This window comes from Myxocyprinus asiaticus, chromosome 32 (genome assembly GCF_019703515.2).
Source record: "Myxocyprinus asiaticus isolate MX2 ecotype Aquarium Trade chromosome 32, UBuf_Myxa_2, whole genome shotgun sequence".
NCBI lineage: Eukaryota > Metazoa > Chordata > Actinopteri > Cypriniformes > Catostomidae > Myxocyprinus > Myxocyprinus asiaticus.
Window position 1 is genome coordinate 26,402,571 of NC_059375.1, and position 13,875 is coordinate 26,416,445.

Consider the following 13,875-nt stretch of genomic DNA (forward strand, 5'->3'; position numbering starts at 1 on the left):
CAATGTCACAAACTTGCTTATTTGATTAGTGACCTAGAAACACTGCTTAACCTTTTTTTTTTTTTTTTTTTTTTTTGTCATGTTTCTCCTTTTAAAATTTTTCAAAATCCTAAACCTGTTTATTTCCAGATTTAAATTAGATTTTGAATCCCAGATGTTCAATATGGACAGACTTTTAAGCCACACAGGTTTAAAATGTAGCATTAGAACTTGTAAATAAACCTCACAAATGAGTTAAGCATACGGTACATCCTGTTTCACATTGCAGTGAATGGAGGGGCTGAAGTTTTAGAACCTGATTCATCCTCAACATTGCGGGAGCACCCAACTGTGACTCAGCAGAGAAACTCTTAAACTGGACTTAAACTGGCCAAAGGTGAAGCCTGTGGGATTTTCTGAGGGAGTGTGCAAAAGAAGAGGAAGTACAGGTGCATCTCAATAAATTAGAATGTCGTGGAAAAGTTCATTTATTTCAGTAATTCAACTCAAATTGTGAAACTCGTGTATTAAATAAATTCAGTGCACACAGACTGAAGTAGTTTAAGTCTTTGGTTCTTTTAATTGTGATGATTTTGGCTCACATTTAACAAAAACCCACCAATTTACTATCTCAAAAAATTAGAATACATCATAAGACCAATAAAAAAAAAACATTTTTAGTGAATTGTTGGCCTTCTGGAAAGTATGTTCATTTACTGTATATGTACTCAATACTTGGTAGGGGCTCCTTTTGCTTTAATTACTGCCTCAATTCGGCGTGGCATGGAGGTGATCAGTTTGTGGCACTGCTGAGGTGGTATGGAAGCCCAGGTTTCTTTGACAGTGGCCTTCAGCTCATCTGCATTTTTTGGTCTCTTGTTTCTCATTTTCCTCTTGACAATACCCCATAGATTCTCTATGGGGTTCAGGTCTGGTGAGTTTGCTGGCCAGTCAAGCACACCAACACCATGGTCATTTAACCAACTTTTGGTGATTTTGGCAGTGTGGGCAGGTGCCAAATCCTGCTGGAAAATGAAATCAGCATCTTTAAAAAGCTGGTCAGCAGAAGGAAGCATGAAGTGCTCCAAAATTTCTTGGTAAATGGGTGCAGTGACTTTGGTTTTCAAAAAACACAATGGACCAACACCAGCAGATGACATTGCACCCCAGATCATCACAGGCTGTGGAAACTTAACACTGGACTTCAAGCAACTTGGGCTATGAGCTTCTCCACCCTTCCTCCAGACTCTAGGACCTTGGTTTCCAAATGAAATACAAAACTTGCTCTCATCTGAAAAGAGGACTTTGGACCACTGGGCAACAGTCCAGTTCTTCTACTCCTTAGCCCAGGTAAGACGCCTCTGACGTTGTCTGTGGTTCAGGAGTGGCTTAACAAGAGGAATACGACAACTGTAGCCAAATTCCTTGACATGTCTGTGTGTGGTGGCTCTTGATGCCTTGACCCCAGCCTCAGTCCATTCCTTGTGAAGTTCACCCAAATTCTTGAATCGATTTTTCTTGACAATCATAAGGCTGCGGTTCTCTCGGTTGGTTGTGCATCTTTTTCTTCCACACTTTTTCCTTCCACTCAACTTTCTGTTAACATGCTTGGATACAGCACTCTGTGAACAGCCAGCTTCTTTGGCAATGAATGTTTGTTTGTTTGTGGCTTAACCTCCTTGTGAAGGGTGTCAGTGATTGTCTTCTGGACAACTGTCAGATCAGCAGTCTTCCCCATGATTGTGTAGCCTAGTGAACCAAACTGAGAGACCATTTTGAAGGCTCAGGAAACCTTTGCAGGTGTTTTGAGTTGATTAGCTGATTGGCATGTCACCATATTCTAATTTTTTGAGATAGTAAATTGGTGGGTTTTTGTTAAATGTGAGCCAAAATCATCACAATTAAAAGAACCAAAGACTTAAACTACTTCAGTCTGTGTGCACTGAATTTATTTAATACACGAGTTTCACAATTTGAGTTGAATTACCGAAATAAATGAACTTTTCCACGACATTCTAATTTATTGAGATGCACCTGTACATACAGGTGTCTTTGCCACTGTTTAGAATGCAACCCCTCCGCCCTTTCCTTGCCTTGGTACAATTTTCTCAGAATAAACCTGCAAGTAAGATACAAACAAATAGATAAATAATGAAAAGCTCAAAGAACCAGCAGGCCAAAAAAGTCACGATTTAGAGTCAGTCAAAGGGAGAGTAAAAATACCTCACCAGTATCTTTTTCTCCCTTTTCTCCTGTGTGGGGGATATTTTTAGAAGCACAATACGCTTCTCATTGAGGCGGGAGAATCACTTGTCTGTGGCTGGACGCATGTGAGCCTGTATCACATGCAGGGTTGAGGAAGAGAGACGAGGGGAGACAGATCAAGCGTGCATCAAGAGCTGAATCACCAGGAGCAAAACCATCACTCTGCATTATACAACCCTACACAAGCTATTCACATCCGCCATTGACAAGGCGTTGACATTGACATCATTTAGAGTGTATGAGATGTTTTGCATTTGTTGTGCACATTAATATTAACAAGAGCAGTAGGTCAGCCAATGATTTTAGGACTTAAGTTCAAATGTTGTTGTCTTTAAAGGGATTTTTCACCCAAAAAATTAAAATTCTGCCATTGTTTACTTACCTCTCATGTTGCTTCAAACCCTTATGACTTTCTTTTTCCATGAAACACAAAAGGAGATACTAGGCAGAATGTTATCTTTTCATTCACCATATTTTTTTTTTTTCCATACGATGAAAGTAAATTATGACTGAGGATAACATTCTTCCTAACATCTCCTTTTATATTCCCCAGAAGAAAAGTCTGTCAATAACATGAGGGTGAGAAAATGACAGAATTTTAATTTTTGGGTGAACTATACCTTTAAGGTGGCCTTAAAAGTTCAGTTAGTCCATGGTCTGATCCTTATGTATATGGCTTTGGACATGACCACAGTCCCTGCAGAGCTTACATTTTTCTTTAATTATGTAAATGAGAAATTTTCTTCACATACTGTATATAGATATTTACTCGCATCTTTACTCTTTGTCTGTTAATTGGAAGCAACAATTAATATTAAAATTAGATTGATTTTGACTTAGATTTTTGTGTCTTGGTGGCATAAAAGACATTGCCTCATCAGGCCCTTAAAAATGTACATGTCTGTGCCCTGGGCTAATTGATTTTGGGTCTGGTTTAGCCCGAGTTCTAATCTGAATCACAAAAACAACACACACAATTGCGCGCGCGCACACACACACCCACACCCTTTGACTTTATCAATACAACAGTTTCTATTATGTGAAATAACTTTTAATATGTGAAACTTTTTATGTTTCAGTGTATTTTGCCCTAGCCAGTCTCACATAGCTATAACGGAAAGCACAGCGCTAAACATCATGCCGAAAAGCAGCGCATCCTCTGTTGCTAGATTTCCAATTAGTAACGAAGACTTGAGCTGTATCAAAGCTAGATACATTTGATCAGTACAACAGTTTCTATATTATCTGAAATCAGTGGCGCCTGCAGGATTTAATTTGAGGGTACGCACAGAAATCTGCCAAATAAATGCTCCCCGGGAGATTTTTTTTGTTTATTGTTGTTACAAAAAACAACACTAAAGCATTCAGTTCTGGAGACTTTGAAATAAGCATTTGTTTTATTTTCTTGAGTATAAGTAGCATTCATGTAACTATTGGCTAAAGCATTTCTTTCAGTAACTGTTCAGACAGACGCGTTTTCGCGCTAAAAAAGCAAAACGGATCACAACGAATATAACAGAGCGCAGGTGTCTCGAGACGCGTTTTTATCAGTTGAAGAAGTTCTTTTTAACTTGACACAGCATCAAAAATGCAGCGCTCCCGTGAGAGATGCTAAAAACACTGTGAAACGTGACGCAGTTGGCAAAAGACATCTATCTAGCGAATGTTTACATGGAAAACGATTGAAAAACAGCTCGAGCTGACGCATAAACACGTTCAGTTTGAACAGCCCCTTGGTCACATGACACAGCACTAGCTGAAGTTTCTCAAAGTTACCTCTCAAAAAGACAGACTTTTGTTTCAATTGACTGTTTGTACATTTCACTGTATCCAGCGCTGTTTGTTCTCTGTATTCGTAAATATGCCGATAATGTTTTACTGTGTGAGAAACCGCTCCAAATGATTCAGTGATTGAGCGCACTGAACGAATTGTGCTGAATCACAAATCGATGCAGACCGTTTTGCAAGCCTGTTTGGCCAATTCACTGAAAAGAACCGATTCAAAAGAATTATTCATTCGCAAACTGGGCATTGCTAGTTCTTTTAAACAGCCAACAGAAACACGGGGCGCATTTCATGATTGTTTAAATATTCTGAGAGTATAAGGCTGTGTCTCGTTTCGAAGGCTGTGTGCTAGGTAGGACGCGTCCTTTGAAGGCTGCAGTATACCGAGCGTCCTCCTCCAAACAAGCCTTTAAACGAGACGGCCTTCGTAGGTCAAACGGAAACGGAACATGAAATGGTTGCTATGACAGCACGCCACTCTTTAACAAGCGCGAGCGCTTTGAGTGAGAAGGGAACAAAGTCCCTTTAGAAGGGAATGTATGAGGTACATTTTAGGAGAGTTATAATTATGTAAAGAGAAATGAAAATAGATTTTACAGATGTTCTTTTAATCTAATACTTTATTTTAATTCTATATTAATATAATATACATATGATATACTCTGCACCCATCTACTGAGGTACTTCAACTTGGGAATTAACATTCCTTGAGTTTGAACATCATATTTACGGGCAAATTGGCGTCATTTTTTTAAGACATTTCCATTGAAGCAAAGAATTGTGGGTTATCTTCTTTGACATTTTATGGCGGTTGGCAAACCAGCTTTTGGTGCATATTCTGCCACCGAATTGTGGGTTATGAGTGCCCGCTAAGTATACACATCATGCATCCTCCGAATTCCCGTAAAAGAAGGTCACAATCGAAGGCTGCATTCGAAGTGTCGTACTTACTTTTCTGAAACGAGACAAATGCGACCTCCGGAGGACACAGCCTTCCAAACGAGACAGCCATTCTCAGGTCAGTCGGAGCGCTCAAGGTACGCACATCCTGTCTCTCTCTCTCTCTCTCTCTCTCTCTCTCACACACACACACACACACATACACAGTTAAGTCTCAAGAATGCTTCAGGCCCTGTGATGATGCTATCATCTTAGGCAAACAACCCCAAAAAGGCCTTGTTAAAACTTCTAAACGTCTTGTACAACCTAACACTACTAAAAGTGATAATATGCTTTGCTGTAATCAGTAGGGTAGAGGAGAGATACTGTAACACTTATTTAACATTGGTAATTACTTAAAAATATATATATATATACACACACACACACAGTTTTTTTTTAAGTAATTGTCCTGGGGGAGCATTTATATATATATATATATATATATATATATATATATATATATATATATATTATGTGTGTGTGTGTGTGTGTGTGTGTGTGTGTATATATACTGTCCTATTTGTGTATATATATATATATATATATATATATATATATACACACACACACACATACATACACACACACACACACAATATACAGTTGTGCTCAAAAGTTTGCATACCCTTGGAGAATTGGTAATATATGTACCATTTTTAAAGAAAACATGAGTGAGCAGGCAAAACATTTATTTTATTTCTTATGGGATTCATATTCAACTGTAGGTTATAACAGAATGGCACAATCATAAAACAAAACATGGCAACAAAGAAAAAAGTTAAATGACCCCTGTTCAAAAGTCTTCATACCCTTAGTTCCCCCTTTAGCATCAATGACAGTGTGCAGTCTTTTGTAATAGTTGTCTATGAGGCCCCAAATTCTTGCAGGTGGTATAGCTGCCCATTCGTCTTGGCAAAATGCCTCCAGGTCATGCAAAGTCTTTGGTCATCTTGCATGAACCGCACGTTTGAGATCTCCCCAGAGTGGCTCGATGATATTAAGGTCAGGAGACTGTGATGGCCACTCCAGAACCTTCAACTTTTTCTGCTGTAACCACTGGAGGGTCAACTTGGCCTTATGCTTAGGGTCCATTGTCATGCTGGAAAGTCAAAGAGCGTCCCATGCGCAGCTTTCATGCAGAAGAATGCAAATTGTCTGCCACTATTTTCTGATAACATAATGCATTCATTTTGCCATCAATTTTCACAAGATTCCCCGTGCCTTTAGAGCTCACACCCCCCCAAAACATCAGTGAGCCACCACCATGCTTCACAGTGGGGATGATATTCTTTTCACTATAGGCCTTGTTGACCCCTCTCCAAACATAGCGCTTATGGTTGTGACCATAAAGCTCTATTTTGGTCTCGTCACTCCAAATTACAGTGTGCCAGAAGCTGTGAGGCATGTCAAGGTGTTGTCGGGCATATTGTAACCGGGCTTTTTTGTGGCATTGGCAACTTGACCATGCAGCTCATTTTTGTTCAAGTATCATTGTATTGTGCTCCTTGAAACAACCACACCATCTTTTTCCAGAGCAGCCTGTAATTTCTCCTGAGGTTACCTGTGGGTTTTTCTTTGTATCCCGAACAATTCTTCTGGCAGTTGTGGCTGAAATCTTTCTTGGTCTACCTGACCTTGGCTTGGTATCAAGAGATCCCTGAATTTTCCACTTCTTAATAAGTAATTGAACAGTACTGACTGGCATTTTCAAGGCTTTGGGTATCTTTTTATATCCTTTTCCATCTTTATAAAGTTCCATTACCTTGTTACGCAGGTCTTCTGACAGTTCTTTTCTGCTCCCCATGGCTCAGTATCTAGCCTGCTCAGTGCATCCATGTGAGAGCTAACAAACTCATTGACTATTTATACACAGGCACTAATTGCAATTTAAAAAGCCACAGGTGTGGGAAATTAACCTTTAATTGCCATTTAAACCTGTGTGTGTCACCTTGTATGTCTGTAACAAGGCCAAACATTCAAGGGTATGTAAACTTTTGATCAGGGCCATTTGGGTGATTTCTTTTATCATTATGATTTAAAAAGGAGCCAAACAACTATGTGATAATAAATGGCTTCATATGATCACTATCCTTAAATAAAAGAGCATGATCAGTCATATTTTCAAAATCAATGCCAAAATGTCACAATTTCTGCCAGGGTATGCAAACTTTTGAGCACAATATATATATAGTGTGTGTGTGTATATATATATATATATATATATATATATATATTAGGACTGGAACATTTATATCTGCAATTAATAGTTGACTGTTATTAGTGAAGATTCAGGAAGTGAAAAGAATTTATACTGCATGAATTGCGTAAATTATTATTATTTTGTTTTTAAATAGTATACATTTTTTCACTTCCTGAAACATCATTAATATTTTTCCCCACTTCTTGTGGCTAAAATTGGCAAATATAAATTTCCAGTAGGAACATGCTCAACTCGACTGGACATCCTAACACAGAAACTGATTGTGTGGACCAGTGCACACTTATTCATTACGCGCAACACATTTCCCAGGCAAAATAAACACGGGATTTACTGTATGAAGAAAGGAGACTTCCCCAGTGAGCCAGGTGTGGGAGAGATACAGGCAAGCTGCCCGAAAACGCTAACTCACCGTCATCTGAATCTGTGTCGAAAGAGAAACTCTGCTAGTGAGACCCAGCGTGTGTGCATTAGAAACTGAAGGACAGCCAGAGAAAATAATGTATTAAATAATTGTAAACTTCAGCATTCAGTGTGTTTAATATCTGTATGAACAGTGTCTGAAAATACACTGGCAATGTACGCTTAAAGCAATATTCCAGGTTCAATACAAGTTAAAGGTGCTATATGTAATATTTGTACTGAACTAAATCATAAAATGACCATAACGTGTCATTAGAGAATTAGGAAACATGCTAAATTGAAATTGCCAAATTTGAACAAGTTTGCAGGCAAACAACACTGTGTGTTGCAGCCATGAAAGCCAGTAAACGAACTGGATCAGAGATAACAGATTCCACCCGACCTAAAAAGCCTCGCCATCCGTCTAAAAACCACCATGACTAGAGGTGTAGTAAAACAAGGATAAATATTGGAGATGCCTTTGGAAGATGGAGACAGCTTAAAGCCCAGAAGTCCTTTAAAACGGATGCTGAGTTGGCTAATTTGCGTGTCAACATTCTGGCAACCCGCATGAGCCTCGAGTCTGGGGCGGGGCAGACAACTCTCAAATATTTTGAATTTGGACTGCAGTACCTATTTCAAACGCTTGTTGTCAATCTTACATATAGCACCTTTAAGCTCAATTCACATCATTTGTGGCATAATATTAATTACCACAAAAATCCTTTTCTTTTAAAAAATCAAAAATCTGGGTTACAGTGAGGCACTTACAGCGGAAGTGAATGGGGCTAATCCGTAAACGTTAATATACTCACTGTTTTAAAAGTGTAGCCACAAGAAATAAACAATATGGGTGTTAACATGATTTTGTGATAAATTAGCTTACTAACCTTTTCTGTGTAAAGTTATTGCCAATTTTATGGCCTCATTGCCATGATGAATTAATGCCAACAAATCCTAAAACCCTAAAATGATTGTAAAAATAACAATTTAAACAACTTTATAGCTCAAATAATACATGAAATTTAACAGAAGAATTAATGTAAGTGCTTTAACAAAATTATAAGCTTCACATTTCTGCCTTTTAAACCCTCTAAAAATTGGCCCCATTCACTTCCATTGTAAGTACCTCACTGTAACCTCCATTTTTGCTTATTTAAAGAAAAGGTGTTAGTGAGGTAAGCAGGGGGTACTCACCCTGCGGTCTGTGTGGGTCCTAACGCCCCAGTGTAGTGATGGGGACACTATACTGTAAACAGGCACCGTCTTTCGGATGAGACATTAAACCGAGGTCCTGACTCTCTGTGGTCTACAAATTCCCCCTCATTGGCCCTTCTCAATCATGGCCTCCTAATAATTCCCATCCATGAATTGGCTCTATCACTCTCCTCTCCACCAATAGCTAGTGTGTGGTGAGTGTACTGGCACACTATGGCTGCTGTCGCATCATCCAGGTAGATGCTGCCCACTGTTGGTGGTTGAGGAGAGTCCCCAATGTAAAGCGCTTTGAGTGTAGTGTCAGATAAGCGCTATATAAATGTAACATTCATTCATTCATTCATTCATTCATTCATTCAAAAGGAAGGACGAGTCGAAAATTCTTTTTGTGGTAATCAACATTATGCCACACGTGCTGTTGATTGATCTTAATTTGTATTGGACCCTGAATATTCCTTTAAGTTTATCTAGCCAATAAATCTTGGTATGAATTGAGTCTGCCAATTTGATCCTATTATTAAAAATGTCCATTGGAAAATGGCAGAAGATTTTGCCCAACTTTTAATTACAGGATTTCCACAGATTTTTTTGGCTTGTAAACATATACTTTTATCAAAGATTTTTTTTTTTTTTACATGTACGTATTTATTAAATAATTAAAATAAATGATGATCAGTGGTTGGTAGATTAGTTTTGAATTGCAATCAAATACTGATTACAAATTATATGACTAAAATCGTAATTAGCAAAGTAATCTCTTGGATTATATTTGTCAAGTAATCTAATCCAATTACTTTTGGATTACCTCTGGCCTAACTCTTGTTTATTTGATGTCACATGCATTTGAGTAGGATAATTGATACCATTTTTACACAATTTTTACGCAAAGATTTCAAACAAACTACTTTCACGTTGTCATTATGGGGTATTGTTTGTAGAATTTTGAGGAAAATAATGAATTTAATCAATTTTGGAATAAGGCTGTAACATAACAAAATGTGGAAAAAGTGAAGCGCTGTGAATACTTTCCGGATGCACTGTATACATCAGCAGGGTTTAGTAACTTGCATAATTATTTGCTATGAGAAGTCATGGTCTAATCATTTGTGGTGCTTTTGTCCACAAATTCAAAAGCATGGATTGCAAATTTATTTTACATGGTGTAAAGATATATGAAGGGAATTGCATGTTTTCCCCCGTGATGCTGATAGAGCTCTTGGCCCTCCATTAATGACAGACTCAAATATGTTTGAGTTGAACAATCATTTCTTATGGGATTTATGGGTTAAACAAACATAGTCCTTCTCCAGCAATTTCAGCATTAAAAACACCATCCATGTGTGGCAGAAGATCAGACCAGTTATATTTGTGATTCAGTTACTCAAAAGCAAATGTTTTTTGAAGCAGAGTATAAAAGCAATTCGCAAAACTAAAACTTTACCACACTAATGCATTTGGTTCAACATTTATGTGGGATTAAATATTGAATATGAAATTATTTTATTTGTGCATTTTGATGCAATTGATGGTAACAACCCTTCCAAAGACATACACATTGTTATTTGACACAGAGTGATTATTCAAATAATAATTAAAAATGTGTTAGAAGTTGGTAAGATATGCAATTAAGAAAAAGCACAGTACAAGCACACCTCCAAGTGCCTTTTTAGATTTGACGTGGAATCGTTTGCACTGGACAGGATTTTAAGTTTTGAAAGTCAGAGTTTGAGTTGCAGTAATATTTTGCCCTGTGTCTCCTTAAAAATGAAATTATCTTTGTAAATCCAGTGACCAAAAGCTGAGTGAGACCTCTATCTTCAGTATTATTATAACCACCTGGCTAGTGGATAGCTGCAGTGAACAGTTCCAGCCACACTGAGGAGCTGTTATGTTCAAGCAGCTCTTCTGTACTTCACTGTTCCTAATTGTACTCTATAAATGTGAAAAGTTGAATATAGGACTGCTGACTGGCATGATACAGATAGTAAGTGGTTAAATTAATGTATAATTTCTTATTAAGTATTAGAAATTCATTTATTACCTTATTTTATGTTGCGTACATTTGTCTCTTTTTATAAGGTATAGCATACAGTATAATTTTGAACAATTTGATACTGACTTGATATGATTCCTATGAGGGAAAAACAAATCACTCAGACACAGTGCGGGCGTTTGTGCAGCGCCCCCTGATGGAGTGCATCGGTAATAACTTTATTGCAAAAATGCAAGTTCACTCAACCTCAAGCATTTACAAATGAGTCCCAAAAAGGAAAACCCCTGATATACCATTTCATCTTTGAGAAATGCACCTCTCACTTGCTACAACTCGCATTCAAATGCTGTTAACTGTACAGACATTAATAAGTAAAGATTCAACAATTCAGCAGGAAATCATTTACTTCCTCCATACATAGGAAAAAAATAAGAAAAATATTTGAGTTTGTCCCAGTCTGACTCTTTGCTGGTAGTTCAGGAGAGAGCATTTTGCATAGCATACTCGTACACCACCTTTTCTACATTCTCAACCATCTTTTAAAGGAAAAAAATAACAAATGACCAATGAAGTAAAAATAAAAACAAGCTTATATCTTTGTGTTAGTGCCAATCTTTGGTTAAGACAAAGGTAAATAAGATCTATTCTAGAACTCTTTAAAGTGATTTCTTTGATAACAATTTTCATTTTAGTGCTCATAAAAGGCTTTTAATGAAAAAAAAAAGAATAATGCATATCAGCACAATATGATTAGAATGGAAAAGTTAAATACTGCATTAATCATACTATAACGTGATATTAAACATTTGTTGATTAGTATCAGGTCTTCGTTAATAAATCCAACAAATCTTATCACATTTATATGATTTGCAGTATGAAAGCATTGTTTTCTCAAGGCCCCATTTATTATTAACATTTCCAAAAATACCAGTGATGCTTTGTGTAAGCTTTATGCTATCCATATTTGAACGTTTCTAAGCCTTCAGGGCCAGACATTCTTCAGCTATGTTGCTTTAAAGTAAAATCTAGGAACAACATAGATTCTACAAACAACAAATGGTATGAGTTCTCTTTACTATTACAAGCCTGATTTCCCACCCAGTGCCTTTAGAATGCTTGTACCAGACTCATAGTTATAAAATAAAAAGGAAGCTTAACTTGGCATATCTCCCTGTATAAACGGGAGAACTGTCAATGGAATTAAAAAAGCAGTTTTTCTCCAGCTTTACACTTCTGAAGTGTACTATACTTGTCTTAATGCAGATAATAATTATTACTACTAGAATTGATTAACATTCCATAACGTCATTACGTAGTTTCTCCATTCCTCTGTACATTTCTTAAGATTTCAGTTTGTATGCTTTTTTAAACAATAAATTCATTTATTAGTGTATGTTCAGTCAAACATGTACAGTCTTTGCCTGTAACACGAGACACAAAACAGCTGTGTGCTACAGGGAATGCCCGTATCAGAGAAGTATGAGAAAAAGGTTAGAAGAAAAAGGTTCTGTCCACTCTCCATGCCAGGGCCACAGATTTACATGCCTGCTCTGAGGAAAAGCACCAGATCTGAGAGATAACATCATATAAAACATCTCTTCTCTCTTCACTTTTTACAGGTATACGTACTTAGCATCTAGATTACATTAACCCATCCAACTACACCGAATAAAAAGTTGTTTCGCAGGAGAGTTGGGGAGAAGACAACATTCAGCCAAGTAATGTTAGACAGTTGGACGTTTTGGTAATTCCGATATGTTGGTTGGTATGGTGTTGCATCTGTGGGACAGGTGAGGAGGAAGAGTATGTGTATTTTTCGACATATGAAGAGGGTGGAGTTAAAATAAGCCCCTCCCCTTTCCTCCCACACACACACATACTGCAAAAAACATTTTCTTAATCAGTACTTATGCCTTGTTTTCTAGTAAAAAGTTTCAAAGCATGCTTAAAACAAGATTAATTTATTGCGTAAGATAATAAGACAGTATTTTCAGAGAATATATCTTGAATTTGAAATTTTTTCTCACTATATTGTTTTTTATCCTTATTTTTTAGCATAAACATCATTCATTTTTGTTAGATTTATGCTTTAAACAATAACCAAATTGCCAATTTGTTTAGGGGGAAAAAATATTTTTTACACATTACACATTTTACACAGTTATGCCTTTCAGGTAAATGTATCTTTAGGGTTAGAGCTAGTTAGGGTTAGGTTTTAAGGATGTTTAAATATTTATACTGGAAAACAAGACAAAATTACGGATTAAAAAACTTCACTTAACTTTCACATACACATGCGCACACGCGTACACACACACACACACATTTACCATTAAGTGCAGCATTGAGGTCTGCTTCTCCTCTGCAAATAACTGAATGTTTCGGTTAAAAAGCATTTCAGTAAGTGCCCTGGCTTTGATGGCTCACTGTGGGGGGTGTGAGTCTGAACCCCACACTCCTATCATTGCATGCTGCAGGGCTGACCGCAGATTAGTCATACACACACACACACACACCTTAGCCCCAGAGAGATACCCATGGTGTAACGCCATCCCAGTGCTGTACATACACCTCATAATAATAATAAAAAAAGATTGTTTCTGTATTGTTCTCCTTCATGCTGTGGAGTGAGCTTTGGGGAGCTTTTGCATGGAAAGATCTACTGCTGTGCAGGACTAGAACAAGGTAATGGAAGTCTAGAAGAAATTGTACCAGGAACTATACAAAGTGCAAGGTGACTGAGGTGGGCATCAGGCCTGGATAAGAGACGTGCTCCTGCCAAAACTCCAAAAAAACAAGGGGAACATGGAATTGGGTCTGCAGAAATGGTATCCCGGAGAACAGATGCATCTTTGGGGAACTTCCAGGGCTGGAGGACCATGTTTTCCCTGGTTGTGTCCAAAGCCAACTGAGCAATGGAAGATGGTCCCAGCGGTTGGGCTGAGAAACCAAGAAAGACTGTCCTCAAAGACATCTGTGACACCTCAGTGCTGGACTGTAGTGCTGCCCACTGGAGAGATCTTGACACCGGTCAAACACAGCCAGAAACTTGGAGAACCTCTAGACATGTCCT

General features: G+C 37.7%; 1 protein-coding gene and 1 long non-coding RNA gene across 2 annotated transcripts in view; one reads left to right on the forward strand and one right to left on the reverse strand.

Annotated features, from left to right (window-relative positions):
- LOC127423599 (uncharacterized) overlaps positions 1 to 13,875 on the forward strand; it is a 419,204-nt gene that overhangs the window by 204,374 nt on the left and 200,955 nt on the right. The gene's annotated exons all lie outside the window — the stretch shown is intronic.
- The window catches only part of usp54b (ubiquitin specific peptidase 54b), a 146,119-nt gene continuing 143,226 nt past the window's right edge, over positions 10,983 to 13,875 (reverse strand). The window contains exon 20 of the mRNA XM_051668025.1: positions 10,983 to 13,873. Coding sequence (XP_051523985.1) covers positions 13,787 to 13,873 — 87 coding nt within the window. The 3' untranslated portion in view covers positions 10,983 to 13,786. The remainder of the gene's footprint in view (positions 13,874 to 13,875) is intronic.